Genomic DNA, 14,328 nt, shown 5'->3' on the forward strand with positions numbered 1-14,328 from the left:
GGAAACTGACACACTCAAGGGCCCAGGGAGAAAAACAGCAATGCAGTCAAGAAACAGAGGAAAGCAGTGACAGGAAGCGAGACAAAGAAAAAGACACTTGGGGAAAAAAGTAAATAGAAAGTCCAAAAGACAGAGAGGAAGATTTTTAAAAGCAAACAAAAAACTAAGTGGAAAACAAGAAAAGGAGGAAGACACTCGAAACTCTGAGGGCAAGAGACCCTCGTCCCCAAGTCCACAGTTCTGTTCTCAATTCCGTTGGAAGGAGCGATGCCCAGACCGGGCAGGGCTGGGGGAGAGCCAATGGGCTCTCTGAACTGCCAGTGTCCTTCCCCTCCTCACCAGTCTCGTCCTCCAGCTTGACGCCCATCAGGGAAACTCAGGACACAGACTCAGAGGCCTCTGTCGAAAGAGGCTCCGGAAGCTGAGAGATTCCAGCTGGGCTGTGAACGGACACACCCCACGCTGCCTTCCACCTCCAGCTAACATCTCAGCTGTTCCCAGCCCCGATCCTCTGCCAAGCAGCTCCTACCCATCACAGACTCCAGCGTCTTGTCGCCCCAAGGGGCCTCCCTCCATTCTCCCATCGGCATGTACGTTCTACCCTGCACTGGACACATTCAAGGGAACTCGGATTATTTTTCTGGTGGCCTATGGGGCTTTTGCATTTCACAGAACTCAGGGAACAGAGGCCCGTCGCCATTGCCTGGCCCGGCCTCATGGGAATGTCTTGGCTCATTTGCAAAAGGAACCCCATCCTGCTTCTCTGTCATCTGGTGCTGCCCCCTTCCCTCAGGAGCTGGAAGAGGGTCTGGCCTGGCCCTCACTCCCTCTCTGGACCGCTCCCGTCTTCTCAAGTTTCCACATCACACGGAAGAGTCACAGCAAGCGCTCGGAGAACACAACTCAGCACAGTTCCGTTATTTTTGAGGGGCCTAGGCCTGGACCTACGGGCCCCGCATCCCGAGCGCAAGCCCCTCCCGCCTCTCACCCAAAGTGTGAATGCCTGAACACAAATCCACGTCCTCTCAGCTCAAATGAGCGGGACCCAAGCTTGTCCACATCGTCTCTCAATACAAACTCCTGCAGCAAACAGGGCAGGGGTGGCTCAAGACAGAGAAACACGAGAGAAGAGGGAACTTCATCAGGAAGAAACGCCAGCCTCAGAAAAAAACTGAGTGAGGCCACACAGGCATCCCCAGCTCCTTGCGGAGAAGCAAATGGGTTGGCATTCTGTCTTGAAACCCCAGGGTCTGGGGCGCACACAGAGAGCAGGACCCAAGGCAGGGCCGGCAGCAAGTGGCCAGGAGGAGATGCCGCGCAGACAGCTGAGCCTTCTGCCAGGCCTCCGGCCTGCAACCTGGGGCCTGCGAGACTCCTTCCCAAGCTGAACCTACTGCCTGCCGTGTTCACTCCCCAAAACCTGAGATTTTCCCTTAAAATGGAGACTAGGAACGTGGGAATCGGTCTGGCCAGCCGGCCTGGCTCAGGTGGTCATGAAGGTCAGCCTAAGTCACTCAGGGCTCCTGGAGCTGCCTTTGAGGCAGAAATACAGAGCATCTTTGAGGACTCCTGCTCTGTCTGTGGAAAGGTGGGCAAAATGCTTAAAATACAATAAAAGCAAGGCCCAGGACCCACAGGGGTCTCACTCCCTGTTTCTCTGGACTGTCTGTGGGGTGCCTGTGTGCAGGATTTCTGCAGAAGATAGTCCATTTTGTTAAGCCTTTGAATATTCAAATTGAAAGTATCGCGCAATCATTGATTGTCAAATCATGGGTTTCTAGAGGTTTTAAATACTTGGCATGAGGGGGAAAAAACTCAAACCTATACCCGAAGGTATAAAACATTAATTCTGTTTGTCTCCTGCTCCAGGAACCTGGGTGCAGCTGGATGCTTTGTGAAACTTTAAAAATGTGGCATCTCTGCTTCTCTCCTTGCACAGGAGCCCTCCTAGGCACCGAGTTCCTGCAGCTGCAGCACCCAGGCACCGACCCAGCTTCTGCTGACCACGATGTCGGGTAACTCGGCTGCTTCTCCCGGGGTAGGGTCACGCGAGCCAGGGGCGTTTCGATCCGGGTGTATTTCCGCAGCTTCTCCTGCACAGAACAGAGAGGCACAAAGTCAGGGCGTGCAAGTATGAGCCCGGGATCCCGAGAGGGCACGGGCCACCCTGCGGCTGCTCCCACTCGGCGCCTGCTCCCGAGGGCTGAGGCCCAGAGGCCCGGCTGGCCGCTGTGGACGTCCGCGTACCCCCGACCCCCGACCCGCCCTTCCACTTTGGCACGGCTGTGACCCTGGGACTTCGCGCGGCGCGGACTCTGCGTGCCCAGAAGCGGCGGCGGGGGGAGCTAGAGGCTCGCGGTGAGCCCGGGACGCGAGCAAGGGCGCGCGGGCCGGCCGCACGGCGCCGGGCGGAGGCGGCCCCCTCTGCGGCCCCCGAGCTGCACCCGCTGCCCACCGGGCTGCGAGCCGCGCGGGGACGGCGGGTGCGGGAGACCGGGCCGCGCAGAGGGCGCGGCGCCCGGGCCTCGCGGGCCAGTCGCGGGATGCCCTGGGTCTGCGCGGCGAGCGGCGCAGCCCGCTTTTCCGGGGAGACCCCCGGCTCCCGGGACGTGGCGCGGGAGCTCCCGGCTGTCCGGCTGCGGTCTCCGCAGTGACCAGGCGCGGCGCTGGCGGCACTGTCGCCGGACGCCCGGGCAGCTCGAGCGGCCGCCGCGAGCCCGGGGGCCCGGCCCCTCCCCCGCGCGACTGCCCCGGCGCTCCCTCCCGGGTCCGGGTCAGGGCCGGAGGCGCGGGCGCTCCCGCGGCCGCCCCCGACCGCCAAAGCCCGCCGGCTCGGCCCGGCCCCGCGCGGTCCCACCTACTCACTGCGGCTCCGCGGGGCCGGCCTGCGGCGCCCGGGCTCTCTCCCCGCCGGCGCTCCGCCGCCGCGCGGCCTCCCCGCCGGCCGCGCAGTCCGGCCGGGCCCCGCCGGCCCCGAGCGCGGCCCTTTCCGCGGGGCTGACTCCCGGCGGGCCGCGCCACCCCCGGGAGCCTCGCTCGGCGAGGCCGGAGGCCCCGTGCGCCGCCGGGAAACGCCTGCACCCGAAAGGGAGGGGGTGGGGAGCGACGGGAGGAAGGGAGAGCCGGAGCGGGGGCCGAAGGAGGGAGGGGGAGAGGACGGCGAGCGGGAAAGGCGGAGAAAGGGGGCGAGGGAGACCAGGCCGGAGAAAAAGACGGGAGGGGGTTAGTGCTCCGGGCCTGGGCCCTTTACTGAGGTCGGTGGAGCAGGTCCCTCAGCAGCCCGAGGACAGCTCTCTCCACCACCACCCCCCCGCCCCCTGCCCCCTGCCCGCCGCTCGCCCCGGGGCTGGCTTCCAGACCAAGGGCACGAGGTGTCGGGGCCTCCCCAGAAGCTGCGTTTGGCCTGATGGAGAAGATAGGGACTCAGAGCTTCCGCACAGCATCACAGTGGAGTGGGCTGGGTCCCCGGACCAGATCAGAGCAGCCGTCCCTGCTCTGGCCATCGGGCCCCTCCCAGGCCCGCAATACTCTCTCCCCGACGGCAGGCTGGGCCCAGAGCCCGAGGTCCCCCTATTTTAGCCAAGGTGGTGAGCTTCCCTAGACTGCTGTCCGCATTCCTGAGCAGAAACACCTGTGTGCTACTGGCCTAGGGATAGGGCCCAGCCTGGCGTGGGTGGCCCCACAGATTCCCATAGATTCTGTTTCCACTGGGGACCCCGAAACCTGCCCAGCTCCTCCTCATCCTCTCAGGTCGGAGACTTTTGGGGTCCCTTCCCACCTGTCTTGTAGCATTCTCTTTGCATTCTTGGAAACTAGAAACCTGGCCTGGGGTGTCATAGTCTATAAGAGGACCCCCTGCCCCCGACCCCTGTCTACACCCAAACCTCACATTTGACCACTGACTCAGTCGCCTTTCCCCAGAAAAACCGAAGGTGTATCAAGGTGTCCGGGTGAAGATAACGGTGAAGGAGTTGCTGCAGCAGAGAAGGGCGCACCAGGCAGCCTCCGGGGGAACCGTAAGCATCACCCCTCACCTACTCCCCACCTAGTGCTCAGCCTCACTTAACCCTGTGTCTGGAAAGATGTGGGAGGCCATCCTAAGCTCGGCCACCAACCCCAGACCTGGCCTTCCAAAGCTGCCTTTATAACTTCTGTGCCCAGCTTCTTCCCAGCTCAGCACAGGAAGCCACAACACACAGCTGGGGCATGTGGTGGGGCTCAGGATTTCAGGGGAGCCCATCCCTCACTGACCACAGTTGAATACAAAGGGCTTGTTGACCTAGTGCAGGGACAGTAGCAGCCAGCAGGTAAGTAGGTGGTTATTCGGGTAGGAAGACAGTTGTATGTGCCCTCACATATGGAGAGAAAATCTCTCCCAGAAACTCATTTCATTTAGGGAGCCCTTCAAGGAGAGAATCTCTGTGGACATGCCCCCTGCTTCCCAGTCTTACGAAACTCAGCTTCTAAGGTCATTTATCTGTAAATCACCAGGCACAGAAAGTTCCCAGCACAAACGGGCCATGTATCTGCAGAAGAGACAGCTTGGGGTATAGAACCTCCTCCTTAATATGTAGTAAATCCTTAAGCAGTTCCAGGTTATCATGAGGTGATACGAGGCAGGCGTAAGGGTACCCAGCCACCTTATATACTTTCCAAAGCAGGTAGTATTGCTAGGAGTGCTCAGGGCAGCAGCAGAACCAAATAAATTAGGTGGGGTTATCCTCCACCATAGGGCCATTCATTGCTGAAAGCCCTTGGTCATACAATCGCTTGTGGGTTGCTTTGGGTGTGCATGTGGGATATGACAGATGGGCCCACATTGTCAGTGTTAGGGTTGGTCCCATCCCCAGCTTTTTGGCATCCTCCCCATGATGCTTTTTGAGCCTGGTGCTCTTTGTGTGCAATGCATGAAAGGGCCCTTCCTGAAATGGCCCTTTGTGGGAAGAGGCAAGCGATATGGAAGTGATGAGCATGGGTTCTAGAACCAGTAGGCTGGGTTCAGATCTCAGCTCCTCCGTGGTGCAAGCGTATCCTTGAGCAGATCTTTAAGCCGGAGATAATAGAATTTTATGAGGGCTGAATGAGTTATAAAGCATACAATAAAGCACTTTATTTGAAATGAAAGAGTATGTTCATTTAGCAAGTGCTCGATAGATGTTAGCTGTCATTATTATTATTTGCAAAAAGCAACTAAAATAAAATTATAGCCAAGAATTGAAAGCCGGCCATCCAGTAATGTCCATTCACTCCCTTTGCTCAGAGTTTAGAGTTCAGGTGTGGGCCTGCCGTGATACAACCTGCACAGCAAAATTTGCATTTACTGGAGAGGTTAGTACCTCCACGTACAGGATTTTAGCTAACACAATGAAGCTTCCTTCCATTTGCGGCGGGGCGCGGGGATGGGGGGGACAGGTTACAGTGGTTAAAAAGAAAGCACTTTTGCACACTCATCTCATTTAGTTCTTGTAACAACCAGGTGGGGTAAATAAATCAGGATCTGCACGCCTCTGTTACAGCTAATGTTCAGAGTCTCACAGTTACTACAGGCAGAGCTAAAAAAACAGGACCAATGTCTTCTTACTCTCCATATAAAAAACAAAAAACCTTCCCACCTATCGGCTCCCTAAATTCACCCTTCCACATGTCCAGCTGCGCTGAGCAGGAATCTGGTAGCCTCAGCTCTCGATTCCTTCAGTTCAGAGATGGTTATAAAATTAACAAAAACAGGAACGCGGGAACTGGGAAATGCTTCTGGTTGCGAAAGAAAAAGAAACTCATCAGGATGTTCACCACAACATATAATCTTTCATTAAGGAGTGTGGGGGGCATGGTAGAATTCTGCTTCGATGCACCCAGAGAAACCCCCTTTCGGCACGGTGCTTTTATTGCGGCTGGCCTCTTACAGGCCGGTTTGGCTCCTGTGCCCCTGTTAGCTGGTTGCGGGAATGAAAGCAAGGGTAGAACATTTCGCTTGTGTATCTGACCAGTATCTGTTTCCTGGAGCTGTTTGATTTGTCTAAGTTTTTCTGAATCACCGCCACCACCCCTGAGAAATAATAAAGCCGTACTTCTGAACCACTGCCTTGCAGGAACATGCACAGCGAAGCCTGCTCTCCTTCACTTCCTGGAAGAGTATATCGACCCATGCCCTCACGGGCACGGAGAAGCAGCACACAGATGATTTCATGATGAGAGCCAGATGTAAAAGCCCTCACTGGGAGCCAGCAGGAGGCTCTGGGATTCTAGGAAAGCTGTGAGGGTGTACTCAGGGGACAGAGTATGCCTGCTTCCCGGTGTAGACCCTTTAGTGTAGCAGAGATGATCTCCAGTGAAAGGACGCCTCCGGGAAGCTTCGAGCCAAGAACAGAGTTAATTTTATCAAATATACAAAGCAGGAAGAAATTTATCTTAATTTGTTATAAAGTCAGAATAGTAGCCACAGTTTGACATTTTAAGAAAGCAATCGTGAATGGAAGTTATAGATTGAGGCAGATGTCAGGTCACAAACAGGGTGCCAGGAGAAGTGTGTTTATGCCAGATTTCTAAACTGGATTAAAAAAAAAAAAACTTATTTCGGCCAGGTCAGTTTACAAACAACCCTACACACACACAAACACACACACACACACACACACACACACACACACACACCTTTTACCTTTAGGAGAAAGGGAAACTTGAGTTAGTATTTATCAAAAGAGATATTTTACCCTTTTCAACCATTAACTTTTTTTTTTAAACAGCCTCGATGTGTTTTCATAAATTGTAGATTGTGGCTTTTTGTGCTGTTTGAAATTGAAGAGAACGGTGTCTGTCTTTGTATTCCTGGAGCAAAGTAGAAAGGGAACCCATGACCAGAAAGATAACATCGAGTAGGAGATTGTAAACATACCTGAGGGAGATAATGTGGGCAGGCAGACAAACAGACCGTTCCCATTCCCGGGGAGGAAAGGGGTTAAGGAGAGCTCCACAATGAAGCAGATTTTTTAAAACCCACTCCTTCCAAGTCCTTCAGCTCAAGCTGCAGTCAAATATTTGCATAAAGAGCTAGTGAAGGAGTCCAGCTTCCTGGTTCGTGACATTACAGCATGGATCGTTTTCAAAATTAACACCACCTCCTGTTTCAGTGGTGGCTGAGTGTGCAGTCTCTGGGTGACATGGTGCATGGGAGTAAGTATACCCTGTAATCCGAGAGAGAGGTGTGGTGAGCGAGGCTTCCCAGTGCAGAATCACAGAGCAATGCTGGTCCCTTTAAACTTTAAAGCCACCATCTGAAACCTTAAAAAAAAAAAAGAAAGGAAAAGAAAAGAAAGAAAGAAAGAAAGAAAGAAAGAAGAAAAAGAAAAAAAAGAAAAAGAAAGGAAAAGAAAATCCTACATTGCTCAATACAATGATCCGTTCAAAAGGAATAATCTCATAAACTTCAAGCATTTAGATATAGTCGTGAAAAAAGCAATTCTTATAGAAAGGAGTACAGAACATACAAAGAATTTAAATACTTACTGACCGTGACCTAGAGGGCAGATAGGCTTCAGCTCCCTGACTACAGATTTAAGAAAATATTTTCTATTTTACTATTTCATAGCTAGTAAGCACATGGGAATATTTTCAGCTAACCCAGGATGAGCAAAGTTAGGAATTGCGTGCTTTTGGGGGGAAAAAACACAAAACTTGTAAGGCTAAGCAGCCAGAGAGTATATGAAAATTTTGAAGAAGATGATGGATGAAGTCATAGATAGTTGGGGCTAAATAAGGTTAGGTCTTATTCATTTTAAATTAAATAGTTTAATAGAAAAGCTCTTTGCCAAGCAGTCTCAAACTGTCCCATTTCTCTGTAATATGAAAATCATTTACATTCACTTTTACTGAAATTAACCTTTAAAATTTAAGTGGGAGAATCTGATATCAAAAAAAAAAAAGCAAACAAAAACTGAGTCTAAATAAAATGTAACATTGGTCATACGTAACGACAGCCACTGTCTTCTAGAAGAAAGAATCTGGCTTACCTTAGAGGAGAAGGCAACAAAGTTCATGTGACAATGTCTTAGCTCTCCCCTCATAGTGCTTTGATTTCACTCTGCTCTGTGGTCACGTTCTTGCTTTGGCAGCCGTCCGGAGGCAACAGCGTCCGTCTTTCAGACCAAGTCCTGCCATCTCCTGCAGGTCAGTACAGCCAGCATTGCGATTCCCTCAAAACCTCTCCCAAGAGTCCCTCTCAAAAGCCTTTCAGGTGCTTGATTCAGGGGTTAAGAGAGGCACCACCATTTAATTGGAATCCGACCAATCGCATCGTGCCTCCAGATGCAAGCCCGGCAAGGGAACAAGGGCATGGTTTCATCCTCATTTCTGAGACGTCTATTCTCTGCTTCCTGCTCTGTCCCAAGAGTCTATCTCCACCTTTATTCTGGCTCCTTCAATCTCCAAGGAACTAAACTTGACTAACAGATCAGCATTGTTTTCAGGAACCTGTTATCCTTTTCAGTGTACTGCCGAATGCAGGACCCCCTCAGGTTCCAGAATATGCTTTCTCAGCCCAATACGAGTAACTGCACTACCTGTGCCATCCAACAGCTAGCACCCTACTGAAGGTGCCACTGTAGCTTAGCCTGAAGGAACCGTGAGACTTCCAAAAATCCAGGGTTCTGTTGTCCTCTGGTGAACACAGTCTAAACCTATCTTCCTTGAGCATTGAAAGATTGCAATCAGAAATCGAGCCTATTAATAAAAAAAAAAAAAAAAAAAAACAGAAGAGGAGCCCTGTTCTCAGAATTATTCTTGTTTGGTAGCTGACAACTTATTTTAATTCTGTTATCGTGTTAACATGGCTACTAAGAAAACATTTTTGCTTTTTGTAACTCGTAACAAATACCACTAATTCACTTTACATTCTTGGTATCTATTTGTATTATTTGCATGGCTGTTTGTATCACTCCTCAAAATTTAAGTTACTGAATAAGTGTGAAAGTTTAGAAAGACAGCAACACAAAATCAAGAGAATTGTTTCCCATGGCATCAGAAGTTTTCTTAAAGCCTCATGCAATTCTGTATGTTACTTCTGAGAGGTGAAGTTTACTTGAACTGCAAATGGGATGTTGATGCCTTATAGTCCAAGAAAGTAGAGCCTTGAGCCATTATTTGACTATGACAGTTGGACTCAGGTTGGATTGTCATTGTTTTATTTTGTGCCCTGGCCACATTTACAGCCTCTTTCCACATAATTAACCAGATTTATTCCATTGGGATTTGAATTCACTAAGGCAACTAAAAAAAAAAAAAATCCAAATTGCCTGCCTCTTTACTTTTCTAGAACTTCTTAAGTCCCCCTGCCCCTCCCCCCAGACATGATAAATATTCAGAATATAGAAGAGAATTCTATTCAAAGTTGTAAGGGCAATTTTTAAACAACAACAACAACAACAAAAAGCTTTTTCCTTTCTCTTCTAGGGCTGTGTTTTGAGCCTGAACCGGTTTCTTCCACACCCAGTTATTTTCAACCCCGAGAATTTTCCAGTTGTGTTTCTTGTGAGGAAAACACAAGCTGCCTCAACCAGATCTTTGATTCCTACCTTCAGACAGAGACACACCTGGACCCTTTGCTCGCTTCCGCGCAAAGTGCTCCACACTATTTCCCTGACAGCTTCCAAGCCGCCCCTTTCTGCGTTAGCCAGAGCCTGGTAATTTATCTCGGTTCTTTACGAAACCTGACTGTTGCTTACTCTGGGGTGGTAATGCTTTGTAAGAGAGTTTGCATCATCTCGTGAGAAATCACACTATCAACAAGGAAATCATCCAGGAAACAAGCAGAGAACCAGTTAAAATTCAGTGGGGGTCAAAATAACCACACATCGCAGGGGGCAAAGCTTTGGATACACGCGGAATCGTGATTTCCCAAGTTGGCCATGCCCAAGTAAGTGGTGGGTGGCAATAAAAAGAGGTTTCCTGACAGTGTTCATTTAATGTTTAAAAACTGTAGTGAAGACATCTATTAATTGGAAATCATTGATTTAAACAGCAGTCCTTGGATTTTTGATTTTGAGTTCTTGAAAATGGAATTAAGGCTGCGTCTACACAGTATGAAACTGGCATTCATTCCAGTAACGGGTTTTTGTTTCATTTTTGGCACTGAATTGGCTCTCCTAAGTGCCTGTTTTGGTCTGGTGTAGGCACAAGAACTCATTTAGGTCTGAGATGGCTAGTGAAAAAGAAGCCTTAATCCTTCCAAGAATTTGGACAGTCTATTCTTCATGAACCTCAAATGTTGGAAAATATGGTACCATTTACAATGGAGTAAGGTTGCCATTAATAGATACCAATTGTTTGAGATGTCTTTTAGATACTCATACAGTTTTTTAAAACCATAAAAAGCAAGGTTGTTTTTTTTTTATACAAATACTTTTTTTCTTTTGGTTTGTCAAAATGTAGCAGACTAAATTTTCAGGGTCTAGGAAATTAACTCCACGGAATATGCACACAGGGCCCCAGTCATCCAGTTCACTTCTGGCTTCCAAAGAAGGCTTTCTCAGTAATAACTATAGCCCTGCTTATGAGAAAGCAGAAGGTATCTTTCTCCTCTGGGGACAAGACTGTAGTGACTATGAGTCACGTCTTGGAGTCTCCCAGACACTGGCTTGTTGAAGATCTCACTTCTGCCTGTGCACGCTCACTTGTCTGTCCACAGTCAAGGGGGTGGAGGAACATCCCAGGTGCCACCTGCGGCTTATATTGGGGCACACGGCAAGATTTGACGTGCAGGTGACTTGACGCACAATGGGATTTTGTGGTTTAAGAACAAAGCATCCTCTAAAGTATGGTTCACAACAAAGGAGGCCAGTGAAGCAAGGCAATTTATTGTTGGGGAAGAAATAGGCAAATACAGAATAAGGTGTCGTGAACTCATGCAGTCTGCAAATTAAATTACTTCTGCACACTTGGGTTGGGTTGGGTGTTCTGTTGTGTTGTATTTCTTTCCCCCAGTGTTCTTACTCTGAGTTAATAAATCCACTCCGTGCAGCTCTTTTCATCCCGTCTAAAGTATCAAGCTCTTTGTTCCTTGGTTTTCTCTAGACCCCGGGATCGCCTTCTGATTCCTCCACTCTCTCCGGTTCCTTAGACTACAGTTACTCGCCGGCTCAGCTACCGTCATATGCTCCAGAAAATTACAGTTCTCCCCCTTCTCTGGACACCAGGAACTGTGGCTTCCCCTCCGAAGACTACTCCTATGCCCACCTGCCCCCGGACGCCCAGTACGACTGCTTCTCCTCGGCCGGCACCTCCGTCTGCTACTGTGCTTCGTGTGAGGCAGAACACTTGGACCCCATCAGGGCATCGGAGCACTTTTCCTACCCCAGCTCAGACTACGTGAACTTTGCCCCCTCTGCAGCGGCCACCAGTGATTTCTATAAGAGGGGGACAAACTGTGACATCTGCTATAGTTAATGGCAGTTCCGGTAATTCAGAACATGGCATACCTGTATCTGTTTTTCGGCCGCCCCAAATGACAACTCGAAATATCCAACCCATTGACAAAACGTCACAAGCCCAGTTTGCATGTCACCATTTTCAATTTTCCAATGCTCACGAGGCATTAATATGAAGTCCTCAGACCTGATCACTGTGTCACTCCTATTCTATGTGCTTACGGTTAACATTTTTGTAGGGAATGTTCAGCTGTGTTACTTTTCTATGTAATGAACAAATTCTAATTTTTTTTTACTAATAAATTTTGTATTATTAAAAATTGGCTTACATATTTTTAATTCTCCAGTAGCAGTTTCCAGTTGGTTTGAATAATAACAATTAATTCTGGTAAATCACCAGATTTTTAATTTAAATTTATTTAATTTAATTTTTAATTTAAAATTATTTTATTTTATTTTATTTTATTTTGAGAGAGACAAAGTGCCAGCAGGGGAGAAGCAGAGAGAGAGGAGGACAGAGAATCCCAAGCAGGCTCCTTGGTGCCAGCACAGAGCCCCTCGCAGGGCTCAAACTTACGAAACCACAAGATCATGACCTGAGCCAAAACCAAGAGTTGGACGCCTGACCAACTGAGCCACCCAGGTGCCTCTAAAATTATTTTAATGTGGCCAGATGCCTTGGCTCCCATGGGGGTGGAGGGTAGACACAGCTGTGGTGGTTGAAAAGGAGGGGCAGCCTCACCTACAAATGAGGGTGTACGTCTTAAGGCAACATCAGAGAAAGACATTTAGGAATCATTAGCTTCTCCTATCCAACATTCGTCAATGAAATGTTAATATGCCCAAAAGGCACATCTTACCTACAGCAATATTAACCTGTAGATAATTCTTCATTCCCAAAGTGTTGTTTTGTAAACTTTAAGGACAAATACTTGATCTTTTTTCTCCTGAGAGCCGCCATGCTGTTGATGTACCACAAAGCTTGGAAATCGTCGTTATCTTGTATTTCCAAATGTCTTCATTAAGTCCTTAAATACTTAAATACTTAAATTGTGCCATTTGTTTCTACACATTGGTTGATAGGATTGACCGTGTTGTTTACAACTGAATTTCAGAGTCGACTTCCTCTGATTAATCTATTTGAACAAGCCCAACCATCCTTCAAGGTGAAGGGCAGTTACTTAAGCTACCTATGCTACACTCTACTGTTCAATCCTGTTCACTGAGGGCATTAAATCACAGGACTTAATCCCTGCAATGAAGCCTGGAGGGGCGTTTTCCACATCCCAAGTTTCTGCACAATGGCACCGACATGCATACCATTGGCAGTGGCCACGGCTACCATTTTGCAAACCCTTCCTGTGTGCCAGAATTGCCTGAGGGTTTCCTCACACATCCTCTCACTTAATCTTCACGGCAATATTGATAGCAGAATAAACAGTCTGAGAGTTAGAGAAGTCACGTCACCTACCCAATGTCACCCAGCCAGTGAGCACCCAGGCTTGGGTCTGAAGAACACCAAAGCTGTGCTTTTTACGCATTCTCCGGTGGTGAAGAGTTTGAGCCGTCATTTGTGAAAGGCTGCTCGGGAACCTGTGAAATCCTCCCCCGTTAACCTCGACTTCCTCATACAAGCACAGGTGTGCCTCCCCACAGCTAGTCAGAGCTCTCCAGAAGGGCTGACTGTCCACAGATAATAAAGGTGCCAAGCACAAGAGCTGCCGGAGGCCCCTCCTCTGGGGACTGAGGAGAAGAAGCTGACAAACCCCCACCTCAGGGGGCCTTTTTCTATCGGGAGGCAGATAGGCTTTCAAAATGACGTGCCTAGTCGTCGCCTCCCTGGGCACTCCACTAAGGCTTGGGCCAACACGGCAAGTTGCAACCTGCCTCGTGGGAGCGTTGTGCCAGGGAAATAGAACAATTGCTGCCTTTCTGAGATGCCAATAAAACTAAATTTTTAATGGTTTCACACTGAACTGACACTGGCCTGTTGTTAACAAACATCTGCTCTGACGCTGTAAAGCCCCTGCCTACGATCCACCCCACTTCACCCCTGCCGTCCCCAAGGGACAAGGAGCAGAGAACCCAAAGACGGCCAGTGGTTTGGTTTGGCCACACCAAAATATCCTCTTCCTGATGTCATTCTCTTCCTTTTTTTCATTCTCTGCTTCTAGCCTGTGCCTTCTGTGTCTGTTGCTTTGCTAACAGCATTCGCCTCCCCTCTTGCTTCTTATTCTTTCTTCATATGTCCCTTCAGGTTTGCCTACATCTAGTCCAGAAAGAGATTACAAATAAAGAATGTGAAACATGGGCTAACAGAGCTGCTATGCATCACAATGAATGACCCCACCTTAAACTGGCCTTTAAGATCTTTCCAGAAATTGGGGCCAACCGGTCACCTGGCACAGGAAGAAGCGGATGAACACTGCCCACCTGGTCTCTTAAGCAGGACAGCTCACACAGAACATCTCAGGAGCCCTAGAGTGGCAGGTAAAACATCTGCCTGCACCACGGGGACAAGCTGGAGTGCCTCTCCTCTGCATATGCCTGGGAAGCCGCATAAAATCCAGAAGCCTGTGTCTCAGCGTGAGAAAGCACGATTCAGTACGTCTGTGGTAGGAACCAGGGATCTTCATGTTTTAAGTGGACCCAAGTGGAATCTGATATAGACGGTCCTCTGTCTACACTTGAAAACATTCCCATATTCAATGGCCAAATTGTTCCCCTCTGGGACCTAGCAGCACAATGATAGTTTATATGTATTAAGCCCTTCCTATGATCCAGTGCTGTGGGCATTCATCTCATTTAATCTTCAAACAACAACACAAGACAGATCCTATCACTGTCCTTGTTTTTATCAGCAATGGAAGTGCAGCTTGGAGAGGTGAGTTAGCCTGTCCAAGGTCACACA

At 49.2% G+C, this 14,328-nt stretch overlaps 1 protein-coding gene across 1 annotated transcript; it reads left to right on the forward strand.

Moving 5' to 3' along the window:
• The first annotated feature begins 2,008 nt into the window (after window positions 1-2,008).
• On the forward strand, window positions 2,009-11,737 carry COLCA2 (colorectal cancer associated 2). The gene is made up of 7 exons (XM_043580724.1): window positions 2,009-2,015; window positions 2,215-2,509; window positions 2,652-3,095; window positions 3,908-4,016; window positions 8,109-8,163; window positions 9,445-9,674; window positions 11,065-11,737. Exons 1-7 carry the CDS (start codon window positions 2,009-2,011, stop codon window positions 11,434-11,436), a joined length of 1,512 nt encoding a protein of 503 aa, XP_043436659.1. The 3' UTR covers window positions 11,437-11,737.
• The last annotated feature ends 2,591 nt before the right edge of the window (window positions 11,738-14,328 follow it).

Source organism: Prionailurus bengalensis, chromosome D1 (assembly GCF_016509475.1).
Source record: "Prionailurus bengalensis isolate Pbe53 chromosome D1, Fcat_Pben_1.1_paternal_pri, whole genome shotgun sequence".
Taxonomy (NCBI): Eukaryota; Metazoa; Chordata; class Mammalia; order Carnivora; family Felidae; genus Prionailurus; species Prionailurus bengalensis.

What these genes read in the sequence shown, in the direction of transcription:
- COLCA2 (XM_043580724.1), top strand. An exon ending in AGGCAGCCTCCGGGGGAACC is followed by an intron (nt 4,017 to 8,108) that starts GTAAGCATCACC and finishes TTGCTTTGGCAG; the next exon opens with CCGTCCGGAGGCAACAGCGT. An exon ending in TCTGCGTTAGCCAGAGCCTG is followed by an intron (nt 9,675 to 11,064) that starts GTAATTTATCTC and finishes GGTTTTCTCTAG; the next exon opens with ACCCCGGGATCGCCTTCTGA.